Source organism: Hyla sarda, chromosome 1, assembly GCF_029499605.1.
Source record: "Hyla sarda isolate aHylSar1 chromosome 1, aHylSar1.hap1, whole genome shotgun sequence".
In the NCBI taxonomy this organism is placed as follows: Eukaryota; Metazoa; Chordata; class Amphibia; order Anura; family Hylidae; genus Hyla; species Hyla sarda.
The window spans coordinates 343,093,388-343,106,671 of record NC_079189.1 but is presented as its reverse complement, the minus strand read 5'-3'; the positions used below and the strand labels follow the sequence as shown (position 1 = coordinate 343,106,671).

The 13,284-nt window shown below is 46.8% G+C and overlaps 1 protein-coding gene across 6 annotated transcripts in view; it reads left to right on the top strand.

Annotated features, from left to right (window-relative positions):
- Positions 1-13,284, top strand: part of PLAA (phospholipase A2 activating protein) — a 40,997-nt gene that overhangs the window by 9,454 nt on the left and 18,259 nt on the right. For all 6 annotated transcript variants that reach the window (XM_056520708.1, XM_056520717.1, XM_056520736.1 and 3 more), the window contains 6 exons: positions 566-666; positions 2,659-2,779; positions 3,990-4,157; positions 5,460-5,595; positions 12,062-12,231; positions 12,835-12,992. In XM_056520708.1, the coding sequence (XP_056376683.1) occupies positions 566-666; positions 2,659-2,779; positions 3,990-4,157; positions 5,460-5,595; positions 12,062-12,231; positions 12,835-12,992 (854 nt within the window). The remainder of the gene's footprint in view (positions 1-565; positions 667-2,658; positions 2,780-3,989; positions 4,158-5,459; positions 5,596-12,061; positions 12,232-12,834; positions 12,993-13,284) is intronic.

Genomic DNA, 13,284 nt, shown 5'->3' with positions numbered 1-13,284 from the left:
CCTCTGCACACGCAGTATTGTAATAAAGTATCTATCTGCCCCTCTGACGGCTTTCTTTACTTGTCAGAGGGGCAGAAAAACTGTATCTTGGGGAAGGGTGTTTATAGTTTTCTTTAAAAAAAATAAAAATAAAAAACAGCATTACACTCAGTGCACCCCAAGCTTTTGGGATATATTAAAAATTCAGCATGTCTGGAAAGTCCACAGGTCCTCTTCAACACTTTGCCAGCTCCATATCTGATTGGTTTGGGTTGAACCACAGGCACCGAGTGATGTACATGAATGAATGACTAGTAATATAGAATCTGTTCTCATATAACTATACATCAGTCTGCTTATCTCCTCCTGTTCTGTAACAGGCTGCCTGTAGATTGGACTGCAATGTTCAGATGTTCAACATTTTCCAGATGTTTTTTCATGTTTTATGTATGGATGTGCAAAACCATTAAATTAAAAAAAAAAAATGTCATGACAATATGTTTATTTAAAGAATGTGTATTTCTGCACAGTGTTATGTGATGTTGGTTGCTGTGGAAATAATATCTATATTTTTTTGTTCTCCAAGTATGTAGTCTGTCTTCTGGAAAGTTTGGCACCTTGCTAAGTGGATCATGGGATACAACTGGAAAAGTGTGGCTGAATGAGAAGTGCATGATGACCTTACAGGTAAAGATCCTTGAACCGAACGTTCACTGAATATCTGTGAGTGTAAATGAAATCTGAACTCTTGTGATTCATGTCAGTGGACTGCAGACAAGTACATCTGAATTATACATTTCCACAGGTATTCCTGTATATTTTGTATGGATTGAAGAAATTCTTTTTGATCTCCAGTCCCTTTGAACTGCTCCAGCTCATTCTTCTGTCGCTTACATACATTATATCCAGTACTTGTCTTTTGAGCAGTTTCTTGATAAATTAGTATCTTAAAGGGAACCAATCAGCAGATTTTAGGATATATAACGCTTGGCAATGTGTTATAAATGCAAAAATCGTTATCCTTACCATCCCCGGGGAATGTTTGTGCCCCCAGGGATTGTGACGATATTAAGTTATTAAGTCCCGCCCGGCAAGTAGTCCTCTGGTTGGGGACTTTTACTTACCAGCTCAGTTCGCTGCGGCCGTGGCCCCGCCCGCATGGCTTGAAAGACGGCTTGCGTCATCGCTCTGCTCCGTCTGCTTAGGGAGCAGATCGATGATGCAAGTTGTCGTTCAAGCTGTCGAGGTGGGGTCATGGACGCAGCGAACGGAGCTGGTAAGGGAAAGTCCCCACCCAGAGGACTACTTGCCGGGCGGGACTTAATAACTTAATATCTTCACAATCCCTGGGGGCACAAACATTCCCCGGGGATGGTGAGGATAACGATTCAAGCATAGATAATGCATTGCCAAGCGTTATATATGCTAACATCTGCTGATTAGTTCCCTTTAATAAAAAATAAATATTTATTTATTTATTTAAACATAGAAGAGTTAAGGGGGAATCCATAAATCCATTCTGTTTTACAATTCCAACTTTCACATATCTATCAGATTCGACTATTTAGACGCCCCCTCCCATAGACTTGTATTGAGGGGGCGGGCCGTGATGTCACGATGCTCCGGCCCCTGTATTGTCCGTCATTACGCACCAAGCGAGTTTGCTTTGTGCCGTAATGACAGGTGGGTGCTGCAGCCGAGATCCCGGGGGTCCCCAGCGGCAGGACCCCGCGATCAGACAACTTATCCCCTATCCTTTAGATAGGGGATAAGATGGCTAGGGGTGGAGTACCCCTTTAAGGGTTGTGGGTAGGCTGCATCTTTAGCCGCACTGGTGGAAACTGGGAACAGAGAAGATGAGTATACTATTTTGCCTGCTCCTTTTCTTTTTTTGCAAACAGAAAAGCAGCCAAGGATCACTATATACCCTGCTCATGAGCAGGGATCTTTCTCCTTCTGTCTAGGTTACAGTGAGGAAGATAGATCACTGCACATGGGTATCTACCTTCAGAGCACTGAAAGAGGCGACTCAACATAGCAATACAGTAATGAGCATATCCCTTAATTTTTAAAGGGAAAGTCTCCTTATGTAAACATGCTTTTGGAATGCTGACTTGAAGGGGTTATCAAAGGAAAACATTTATATCTCAACTGGCTCCAGAAAGTTAAACGGATTTGTAAATTTCTTCTATTAAAAAATCTTAATCCTTTCAGTACTTATGAGCTGCTGAAGTTGAGCTGTTATTTTCTGTCTAAGTGCTCTCTGATGACACCTGTTTTAGGAACTGTCCAGAGTAGAAGCAAATCCCCATAGCAAACCTCTTGTACTTTGTGCAGTTCCTGAGACAAGCAGAGATGTCAGCAGAGAGCACTGTTGCCAGACAGAAAAGAACAACTCAATTTCAGCTACTGATAACTATTAGAAGGATTAAGATTTTTTAATAGAAGCAATTTACAAATCTGTTTAACTTTCTGGAACGAATTGAGTAAAAAAAAAAAAAAAAAAAAAAAACTGGAATACCCCTTTTAAATGCTTGTGGGAAATGATGTATAGAGAGGGCACTAAACAATATGCATTTCTGTATGTTAGCTGTCTAGCACTTGCTTACATCATCACCTAAATGTTAATATTTGATGTTAAAGCTTTACATTTGTCTTTCTTTTTTACTTTTCTTATAGGGTCACACTGCTGCTGTTTGGGCTGTGAAAATTCTGCCTGAGCAGGGTTTGATGCTGACTGGATCAGCTGACAAGTCTATCAAGCTGTGGAAGGCAGGGCGGTGTGAGAGGAGCTTTTTAGGTGTGTAAAATATTCAAAGGTACATTTAAAATGTACAGTATTACATTCACAAAATTTCCATTTACCTACGGGTTGCTGTGTCATGATGTCATTCAGCACTTAAAGGGGTACTCCGGTGCTTAGACATCTTATCCCCTATCCAAAGGATAGGGGATAAGATGCCTGATTGTGGGAGTCCCGCCGCTGGGGACCCCCGTGATCTTGCACGCGGCACCCCGTTTGTAATCAGTCCCCGGGAGCGTGTTTGCTCTGGGTCTGATTACTGGCGACCACAGGGCTGATGGCGTGTGAAGTCACGCTCCGCCCCTATGTGATGTCACGCTCCGCCCCTGTGTGATGTCACGCTCCGCCCCTCAATGCAAGTCTATGGGAGGGGGCGTGATGGCTGTCACGCCCCCTCCCATAGACTTGCATTGAGGGGCGGAGCGTGTGGTCACACGGGGGCGGAGGCGTGACATCACACGCCGTCGGCCCTGTGGTCACCGGTAATCAGACCTGGAGCGAACACGCTCCGGGGACTGATTACAAACGGGGTGCCGCGTGCAAGATCACGGGGGTCCCCAGCGGCGGGACTCCCGCGATCAGGCATCTTATGCCCTATCCTTTGGATAGGGGATAAGATGTCTAAGCACCGGAATGCCCCTTTAAGGCCCCTCTATACATGTTAGAAAGAAATTAGGCCTACCCACAGATTTTGCTGCAACCAGCCAACTTACTAATGTGTGTGGTGGTGGTGGTGGGCGACTCCAGGTAGTGTCTGGAGAGAAGGACTGGGCATGTTGGTCTTCAGTGGGCTAATCCTTTTTGTTCTTGTTCTTTGCAATGTTAACACTTTCTTTTTCTAAATAAACATTTTAAACCTGACCCCTTTTTTTGTCTACCGAGCTGTATGGGGGCTTTTATATTGCATTATATCCTATACTACTCTTTTATAATCTCTGTTTTTATCAAGTGCTTTGAAGTATTGCAATTTATGACAGCAGAATTTAACTTTCATTTTATGCAGCAACAAACTTTTTTTTAAAGAAGAAATCTTGCATCAACAAGCATAATGTATTGTAGAGAATAAAATTTTTTGATTGTCAAAAGTTAATATATTTCCAAAACATGAACCAACATGTTGTCCAAGTGCGTTATAGTGCAAGACAAAAAAGAGAAATTGATGGGAACATTAAAACAAAACAGTAATTACATTATTTTTGATTTACAGGGCATGAAGACTGTGTTCGCGGGCTGGCAACATTGAATGAGGCTGAATTTCTTTCTTGCTCCAATGATGCCAGTATAAGGAGATGGCTTATTACTGGAGAGTGCCTACAGATCTACTATGGCCACACCAATTATATCTATAGCATATGTCTCTTTCCAAATTCTCAAGGTAGAATAAATGATTGAAACACAATCAGAGTCAAATATATGAAATATACGATAGAAATCTTTGTAATTCCTACCATATATTTCACAGCATTTTGTTTCCGCTATCAGAAAAATACACCATGTGAATATACCCCTAACCTTATGAAAACTGCTCAACATTAGTTATTGGCCTGTGAGGCTGGTCCTTGTTTCTGTTCATTAATGTGTTGAATATGACAGCTCTGGGCATTCCTGTACTGTGACATCACAAGGATTCCCCCCCAGCAGAGGGGCCTGGAGGCATTCAGGGAGATTTGATTGGTACCTTCTCTAATCAACAATGTCAAAAGTTGTTTCAAATGACAGTAACACTTTAAAGTACACTGCTCTTTACTGGTCTCATTGTCACTAGGATGAGTGCCTCCATAGTCTCATAAGGCCAGAACTGATTGGACTGTGTATACGCACACATCCTAGTGACAGCATTCATATATTTTCAAGAGGAATAACAGAGGAATGGCACAAATAGAGAGTATTACCTAAAACGGACATTTCAGGGGAGCTAATAGGTCCTCCTTAAAGGGGTACTCTGCCCCTAGATATCTTATTCTCTATCCACAGGATAGGGGATAAGATGTCTGATGAGGGGGGTCCTGCCGTTGGGGATCCCTGCATTTTACCTTCTGCACCCGGCATTTGTTTAGAGTGTCGGGTGCAGCACTGGAGCCTTGTGACATCACTGCCACACCCGCTCGTGATGTCACGGCCATGCCCCCTTAATTCAAGTCTATGGAAGCGTCACGCCCCCTCGCATAGACTTGCATTGAGGGAACATGATGTCACAAGCCTCCACCCTGCATCGCCAGTCATCCGACACGGAGCCATCCGACAAGTTTGCTCCATGCACCAGATTTCTGAGGTGCCGTAGCCGAGATCTTATGCCTTATCCTTTGGATTGGGGATAAGATGTCTAGGAACGGAGTACCCCTTTAAGGAGAGATACTTTATAAATATTAAAGCATCCATCCAGTAAACATTGGCCAAGAACAACCTATTGATGCTATATTACTATCCAAGTTGGGTAATTTATACATATTCATTACGATAAATTGATTAAAGGTATTGTACACTTTGTCAAATACCATTTGAGAGTACACCTATCTTATGAAAAAGCATTTCCTTTTGACATACCCACCAATTTCTAAAGTCGGTTGCTATGGTAACACTTGGCTGTGGTTTTTTAAAATACATTATGTAATTAGATGTAAAACTGTAATGTGCTGGGTTGTTATCTTACAGTATATCTTATTTATTTTTTATGAAGATTTTGTGACCACTGGAGAGGACAGATCAATGCGGATCTGGAGAAAAGGAGAGTGCACACAGACAGTACGATTACCTGCCCAGTCTGTGTGGTGCTGCTGTGTCTTGGAAAATGGAGACATTGTTGTGGGATCAAGGTACTTTTACAATAGGACCCTATAATTTAGTCTCTATACTTTTATTATTAGTCTAAACTAATTTAATTTAAAGAGTAACCGTTGTGTGAGTTTTCCTCCCTAGATCAATAGAACAAGTGGTGATAAGACATATTATATATGTTCTTCATTTATCAGACTCCTCGCCTCCATCCCTTTCTCTCTGAACTGATTGTTCACTTTTAATTCACTTGTAAAATCTGTATGTTTTTCAGATTCTTTGAGGGATCAGGTTATAGCTGGTGCCCATATACTTCTATGGAAAGGGGAGGGGGCGGAGGAAGGAATACTGCACAGAGAGACAGAGACACAGACAGTGGTGTTGCATTTAATAAGTCTTCTACCTCACCTCAGTATTTAAACATAGCAACACTACACAGTACGTCTCTATAATGTCCTCTGTACTGCTGCTGTTTTAGAGGATGTGCGTGAGAGTTCAGGCAGCAGGATTCCGTTTTTGTGTGTGTATAGTGTATGGGAGCCATCATAGCAGTTAGTCTCCACTTTTTTGGAGCAGAGCTTGGGTTTGCAGAGGGAAAACCTTCAAATAAATGCAGGATACAGGAATGACCAGAAATGCTGCTATTGCTCTAGCTGGTCGAAGACTACATAATCGTGCGTGAGTATGGAGTCCTTGTGGGTAAGATTCCCCCCCCCCCCCCTCTCCTCCTTTTCCCTCTCTTTTAGGTGGGACAGCTTGGTGGCTATCAGGGGGGTCTTTGCACCTGGGCCCCCTCATCTATTGCTCTGGGGGGGCTCTCCCCTCTGTGGAGCAGGGAATTTATTCAGCAGGGGGTTAATTGCGGGTGCTCCCTCGGCTGTCTATCTGCGGGGTTATCTCCCCCCCCCCCCCCTCCACCCTCCATTCTTCTTCCCTGCGGTCGTGCGACTTACTGTCTTTTTCCTGTCGCACGGCTGCATCTTGACTCTGTGCCGGGGCTGTTCTTAAGGACGCAGACAGTGTCTATCCCTGCCCGCGCCGCCCTGCCTCTCCCCTTACTAGCTGTGCTGCACGTCTCTGCATTTCTCGGGCAGCGCGCACCAGCCGCCCGGCTCTGTATTGTGTCGCTGGGTCCTCCTGTGTCCCGGCAGTTTCTGCCCGAGCTGCGGGCACTAACTCTAATTGAGCCCGCGGCTCGGGCCTGCACTTTAGGCAGCGACACGCTCCAATAGGGTTCTCGCCCAGTTTTCCCCCTTGCCCAGCAACTTGTAAGCGCGCTCTCCATCCTCCTATCCATGGGGAGGGCGCGCACTGGGGGGGCGGAATGTTCCTGTGTCACCCTATGAGGTGACCGTGCGCTGTGGGGGTCAGTAACTCCTCCCTCCTTCTCCTCTTGGCTGTTTGGGGTGAACACTGTGCCACAGTGCTGCACAGGCGTATTTTTCTGGCTGACCCACAGCTGCGCCTCCAGCTGTTTCCAGGATCCTCACTCGCTGACCCGCTGCGGCATTCCTGTTGTCTCCAGAACCCTCTTTCTGCTGACCCACTGCTGCGCTCCAGCCGTTCCCAGGACCCTCTTCCTGCTGACCCACTGCTGCCCCTCCAGCTATTTCCAGGACCCTCTCCGGACACAGGAACCTGGGTGAGAGAACTCCTTGTCTGTAGTTGTCTGAACTACTTGTGCTTTTTTTTCCAATGTCTGACCCCCCCCCCCCTCCCAGCAGGCCGCTGCCGTGCTGGACTCTTACTATGCCTGTTCAGTCTGTAAAGTTAAGATGCCAGGCGGTTCCACTGAACCCGACTGTCAGCCCTGCGTCCTTGCGCCTCTGTCCTTCCCTGTCTACTGCCCAGGGTGGTCCTATGGCGGGCGGCCTGAGTCCACTCCGAAATGGGTTTCCTCCCTCTCCCAGTCAATCTCCGATTTGGGCAGGGTTTCCCGTGAGGTGGTGTCCGCTTCGTGCCCTTCCATCAGGGAGCCTGCGGTGAGTCCCTCCAGGACTCCTCCAGAGCGCTCCTGCCCTCCTCTTCGCCCCTCCCGCGGCTTCGTGGGGCGCCTATCTTCCTCTCCTGAGTCGGACCGTCCGAGGTCCTCCCACCAGAGCTCCCGTTCTCATTCCACCTCAGCTAGGCGTCACCGCCACAGGTCGCCTAGGGTCCGTTCCCGGTCTCCTCACCCTCCTTCCCAGTCCACTACCTCCCGCTCCAGGACTCCTCCAAAGCACTCCCAGTCTCTTGGCGAGCTGGCAAACTCTGATTCGAACCCTCCCTCTGACTCGAAAGTGACCTCCCGCATGTCAGATATGGTTGAAAGTCTGGTGTAGGCGGTCAGGGACACTTTTTACCTGCAGGACCCAGGAATTTCCGGAGCTGCCCCTGAAGTCTCCTTCCGCCGTGCTCGTATGGCTCCCATGGTATTCAACCCACACGCTGAATTTGACGACCTTCTGGATGTGGCCTGGAAGCAACCGGTTAGGTGCTTCCACGTGGTCAAGAAGCTCCGGGCTCTCTTATCCTTTCTGCAGGAGTTAGTTACCAAGTAGTCCTCTCCTCCTAAGGTGGACCCTCCTGTGTCTAGACTGTCCAAGTGTACTATGCTGCCGCTGGCAGACGCTGCTTCCTTTAAGGATCCATCGGACAAACGTATTGAGCACCTGGCGAAATTCACCTTTGAGGCGGCGGGGGCTGTCCCGTCCCTGGCCTTTGCCTCTCCTTGGGTATCCAAAGCCCTGTCGATCTGGGCTGGTCGACTGCGCCAAGGGATCTTGGAGGGCGCCTCCTCCGCTGATCTGGCAGACCTGGCGCAACAAATCGCACATAGAGGGGACTACCTCTGCTGGGCTTCCTTGGAGTCCGCCTGCTGTGTGGCCTTCGCCTCGGGCAACCTGGTGGCTATCAGACGCTCCATGTGACTTCAGGCTTTGAATACCGATGCTGCCTCTAAATGCTCTCTCACTGCGCTTCCTTTTCAGGAATCTCGGTTATGCGGCAAACGCCTTGACGAGACCATTTCTGAGGCCACAGGGGGCAAAAGTTCGCTCTTGCCCCAAAATTGACCACGCCGCTCGGATCCTCGTCGACAGACTTCTTCCTCTCGTCCCTTTTTGTTTTTAGGGTCGCACGGACAGACCCTGGGCCTCTCAGCAAAAGACGGCCCCGTCCTTCAAGACTCACCCGTCCTGAAAGTCAGGACCTCGTACCATCCGCCCCTCTTCCAAATCGGGGACTTGCAAGCCCCCCCACAGCATGAGGGTGCACCCTCATCTGAAGCTACCCTTCGGGTGGGGGGGTTCGCCTGTCCCTTTTTCCGGGACGTTTGGCTTGGGCAGGTCCAGGACGCCTGGGTTCGGGAGATCGTTTCTCAGGGATATCGCATGGAGTTCACTTCTATGCCCCGGGATAGTTTCTTCCAGTCCTGCCCTCCTCGGTCTCTTGACCTGGCTGCAGCCTTTCAGGTGGCCCTTCGCACCCTTCTGTCTCAGGGAGTGATTGTGCTGGTCCCTCCCAGGGAACGTTTTTCTGGGTTCTACTCGAAGCGCTTCGTAGTTCCTAAGAAGGACGGTTCGGTTAATCCGATTCTCGACCTGAAGCTCCTGAACCGTCATGTGCGCCTTCTGCATTTTTGGATGGAGTCTCTGCGATCTGTTGTCACTTCCATGGATAAGGGAGAGTTCCTCTCCTCTGTGGACATCCGGGATGCCTACTTACACATCCCTATCTTTCCGGCTCACCAGCGTTTCCTCAGGTTCGCCAGAGGGTCACTTCCAATTTGTCGCCCTGCCCTTCGGCCTGGCAACCTCGCCACACATTTTTACCAAGACGCTCACCGCTGTGGTGGCCCTCCTCCACTCTCGGGGCATCTCTGTTCTTCCCTACTTGGATGACCTTCTCGTCAAAGCTCCCTCTCTGAAACAGAATCGGGTCAGCCTCAGCATCACCCTTCAGACCCTCTCCAGATTCGGTTGGATCATGAACCGTGTGAAGTCCAATCTGTCCCCGTCTCAGTCCCTGGTTTTTCTCAGGATCCGCTTCTACACGGCTGCTGCTCGTGTCTCTCTACCGGAAGACAAGCTCCGAGAACTTCTGTCGGGGATATGCTCCCTTTGGGCACCAGGCTCGTTCCCCATTCGCACCTGCATGTCCGTTCTGGGCAAGATGGTGGCCTCCATGGAGGCGATCCCTTTCGCTCAATTTCGGTGCTGTCCGCTCCAGTGGGCCATTCTATCTCAGTGGGACAAGTCTCCTCTGTCTCTTCACCGCAGGATTCGGCTTCCTCCCCATGTGCACCACTCACTCCTTTGGTGGCTCCGGTCCCCCCTTTTCCTGGAGGGTTGCTCATTTCTTCCTCTCCATTGGCATGTCCTGACCACGGACGCGAGCCTGCTCTTCAGGGACCGGGAGTCCAGACTACCCATCAATGTACTGGAGCTTCGGGCGATCTTCCTGTGCCTTTGGCACTGGGGCCGCCTGTTTCAGGGCCTCCCAGTTCAGGTTCAAACGGACAACGCCACAGCTGTGGCATACATCAATCGCCAAGGAGGCACCCGCAGCTCGGCGGCCGTGAGAGAGGTCGCGAAGGTCCTCAAGTGGGCGGAGCTTCACGTTCCAGCCCTTTAGGCGGTGCACATTCCCGGGATCGACATCTGGGAGGCCGACTTCCTAAGTCGCACCACCGCAGATCCGGGCGAATGGTCCCTCCACCCGGAACTCTTCGATCTGATCTGCCGGCGTTGGGGGACGCTGGATGTTGATCTGTTCGCTTCTCGCCGGAACAGGAAAGTCCCTCACTTCGTCTCCAGGTCCCGGGATCCCCTGGCCCAGGCGGTGGACGCCCTGGTAGTTCCTTGGGCCTCCTTCAATTGGGGAACACAGCACCCGCACATTGTTTTTGTTGCGGCCAGCCGGTTTCCGCCCTTCCGAGGCGGGGGCGTTCTCCCTTTTGGGTCGGTTTCCCTTTTTTCTGGGTGTTGTGTTCGGACTTTTTTTTTTTTTTTTTTTTTTCTGGGTTTGCTCTCCTTCTGCTTTGAGACTAAAACTGAGTTGCTCAGAGCAAGGGAAGGGTATATACTGTCCAGGAGGAGCCAGCCTTTTGTTTTTTTTCCTAGTGTCAGCCTCCTAGTGGCAAGCAGCATATACCCCATGGTTCTGTGTCCCTAATAGAAGCTCCGAGAAAGAGAATTCAGCTGGGGCACAACAGACTGGAAATACTTTTCAGTACACTACTCCTTTAACCAGTTGCCATCTAAGGACGAGCCAGCAAGGGGTGTATGACGCGGGCTCCTGACTCGAGCCTGTGCCATACTGGCCAGCCCCCAGCTGATTCCTGTAGCTGGGTGCAGCCGTTAATAGCCAACATGCAGCCGGCTATTAACCTTATCGCCGCGGCTGGCTATTAACCCTTTAGATCACAGCTGTCAAAGTTGACAGCAGCATCTAAAGGGACATTTAAATCATCCCTGGTGGTTTAGTCGGGTGGATCGTCCCCCCGCAGTGAAATCACTGGAGGGAGGGCTTACCTCTGTTCCTGTGCTGGCTGCCGCTCTGAGAATGATGAAGCCTTTCATAGAATGGTTTTATGAAATTATTGATCTGTATGAGGAATCTAATGATTCATCCTAAAAGTCCCCTAAGGGGACTAAAAGTGTAGAAAAAAAAAAAAAAAGTTAAATAAAAAGTTTAAAAAAACATACATTAACCCCTTCCATATTAAAAGTTTGAATCGCCCCCCCCCCTTTTCCCAAATTCCATATAAAAAAAATATTTGAACTTAATAAAAATGAACATATGTGGTATCACTAAGTGTGTAAATGTCCGAACTATAAAAATATAATGTTGATTAAACTGCACGGTCAATGGCGTAGGTGTGTAAAAAAAAAAAAAAATGCGAGTTTTTGTTCACTTTGTATACCCTAAAAGTATAAAAGGTGGTTAAAAAGTCAAAAACGGTACCAATAAAAACTTTATCCCTGTAACAGTGTACATTGGCTGAGATTTATTAATCCGTCTGGGTCAAAAATGTGTGTGTCTTACAGATGCAACCACAGCTCAGCTTTTATTTTACTAGAGCAACTTGAAAATTGAGCTTTGTCTGTCTGTTATAGGCAGAACTAGACACATTTTTGTCTGACAAATCTGGGCCTGTATCTCTGTACTCTGATATTACTTTGTACATTATTCCAATGCCTATTATGCCACTATTGTGAAACTGAGGTGTGCATCATTTCTATACTGTGTTATTAATTTGTACACTATTCCTGTCATATTACTATGTTTTTTGTCAATGTAATATGACAGGATTGTGCACATTACACCATCTTGACATCACTGTGTGCATCAGTAAAACCAAGATAATCGTAGGCCTGTAATTTTCTGAATATTCTGCCGACTGTGGTTATGGTGTAAAACTGTTTAAAATGTAGCTATGGGGCTCCATAATTACTTGTTACGTCATGAAAGCAACTATATTTTTGGCCTGCAGCCTCTAAATGTGGTATGCATCCATTATTTTAGTGATGGTATTATCCGAGTGTTTACGGAGTCCCAGGATCGTACAGCCACTGCTGAAGAAATCCAGGCATTTGAAGATGAGCTTTCCCAAGCTGTTATTGATCCAAAAACTGGGGACCTGGGAGACATGAAAATAGAGGATCTTCCTGGAAAGGAGCATCTCAGTGAACCTGGTAAATGAACTAAACTTGCTTAAAGCCTAGTCTATTGTTATGCCATCCATTAGTTAGCATAGTTTTATGTTAAAAACATGCAGAAAAATTAGTTGCATTTTGGTGGATTTGAGCCATACCCACTTTCCAGTAAGGCCCCTTTCGCACTGCTGTTGCTCCCTGTGAAGAACGGCCCACTATTTCCCCGGGCTCTCCCAACAGTGTCAGAATGGCAGTGTGAAAGTAGCCTAAGCCATTCTCCTTTGTCAAATATGACGTTTCTAAAAGTCATTTTATTTTTATTTTTTTTATTTTTTGGTACATGTAATTTTGTTTAGCTTTCTACTTGTCTTTTGTTGGGGATTTTAGGCTTAGTGTTTAATGCCCAGTTTGTGTTTGCTTTCATAAGACACTACTGCCAGCCACCAATCTCTTAAGGGGTTGCTCCCATGTCCCATAACCAAAGCACCTATAAGTCTGTTTACTTATGTAAAGTTGTATTCCCCCCCCCCCCCCCAATATGAAATATCTAAAACATAATATATAATTCTTTATTTTTTACATGGTTGATAACTAAAAAGCTAAGGCAAACTTTGGAATCGCTGCTTTCTTTCACACTTACAGGTACGAAAGAAGGACAAACTCGTCTTGTGAAAGAAGATGGCAAAGTTGAAGCATACCAGTGGAGTGTTAGTGAAATGCGCTGGATGAAGATTGGAGATGTGGTTGGCTCTTCTGGCGCTACTCAGCAAACATCTGGAAGAGTTCTATTTGAAGGAAAAGTATGTAGACACAAATTACTGTTCTATGACATGAATGTAAAATCCAGTAAAAATAAAAATCTCGTGTCACAGATGCATCTAAAAAATATCACATTAGGTAAAGTCTGTGTGATTTTTTTTCTTACCTTTTTTTTTTTTTTTTAAGAAATTTTTTTTATCTGTGGTTAGTTTAAACTCTTTTGGAACTGCTTATAGATTTCTGCAACATGTTTTCTTTATCTTGTGAGTCAATACGATTTAAATGATACCCATGGTTACGTACTTTTCTATTACTGTACTATTACTGTACTGT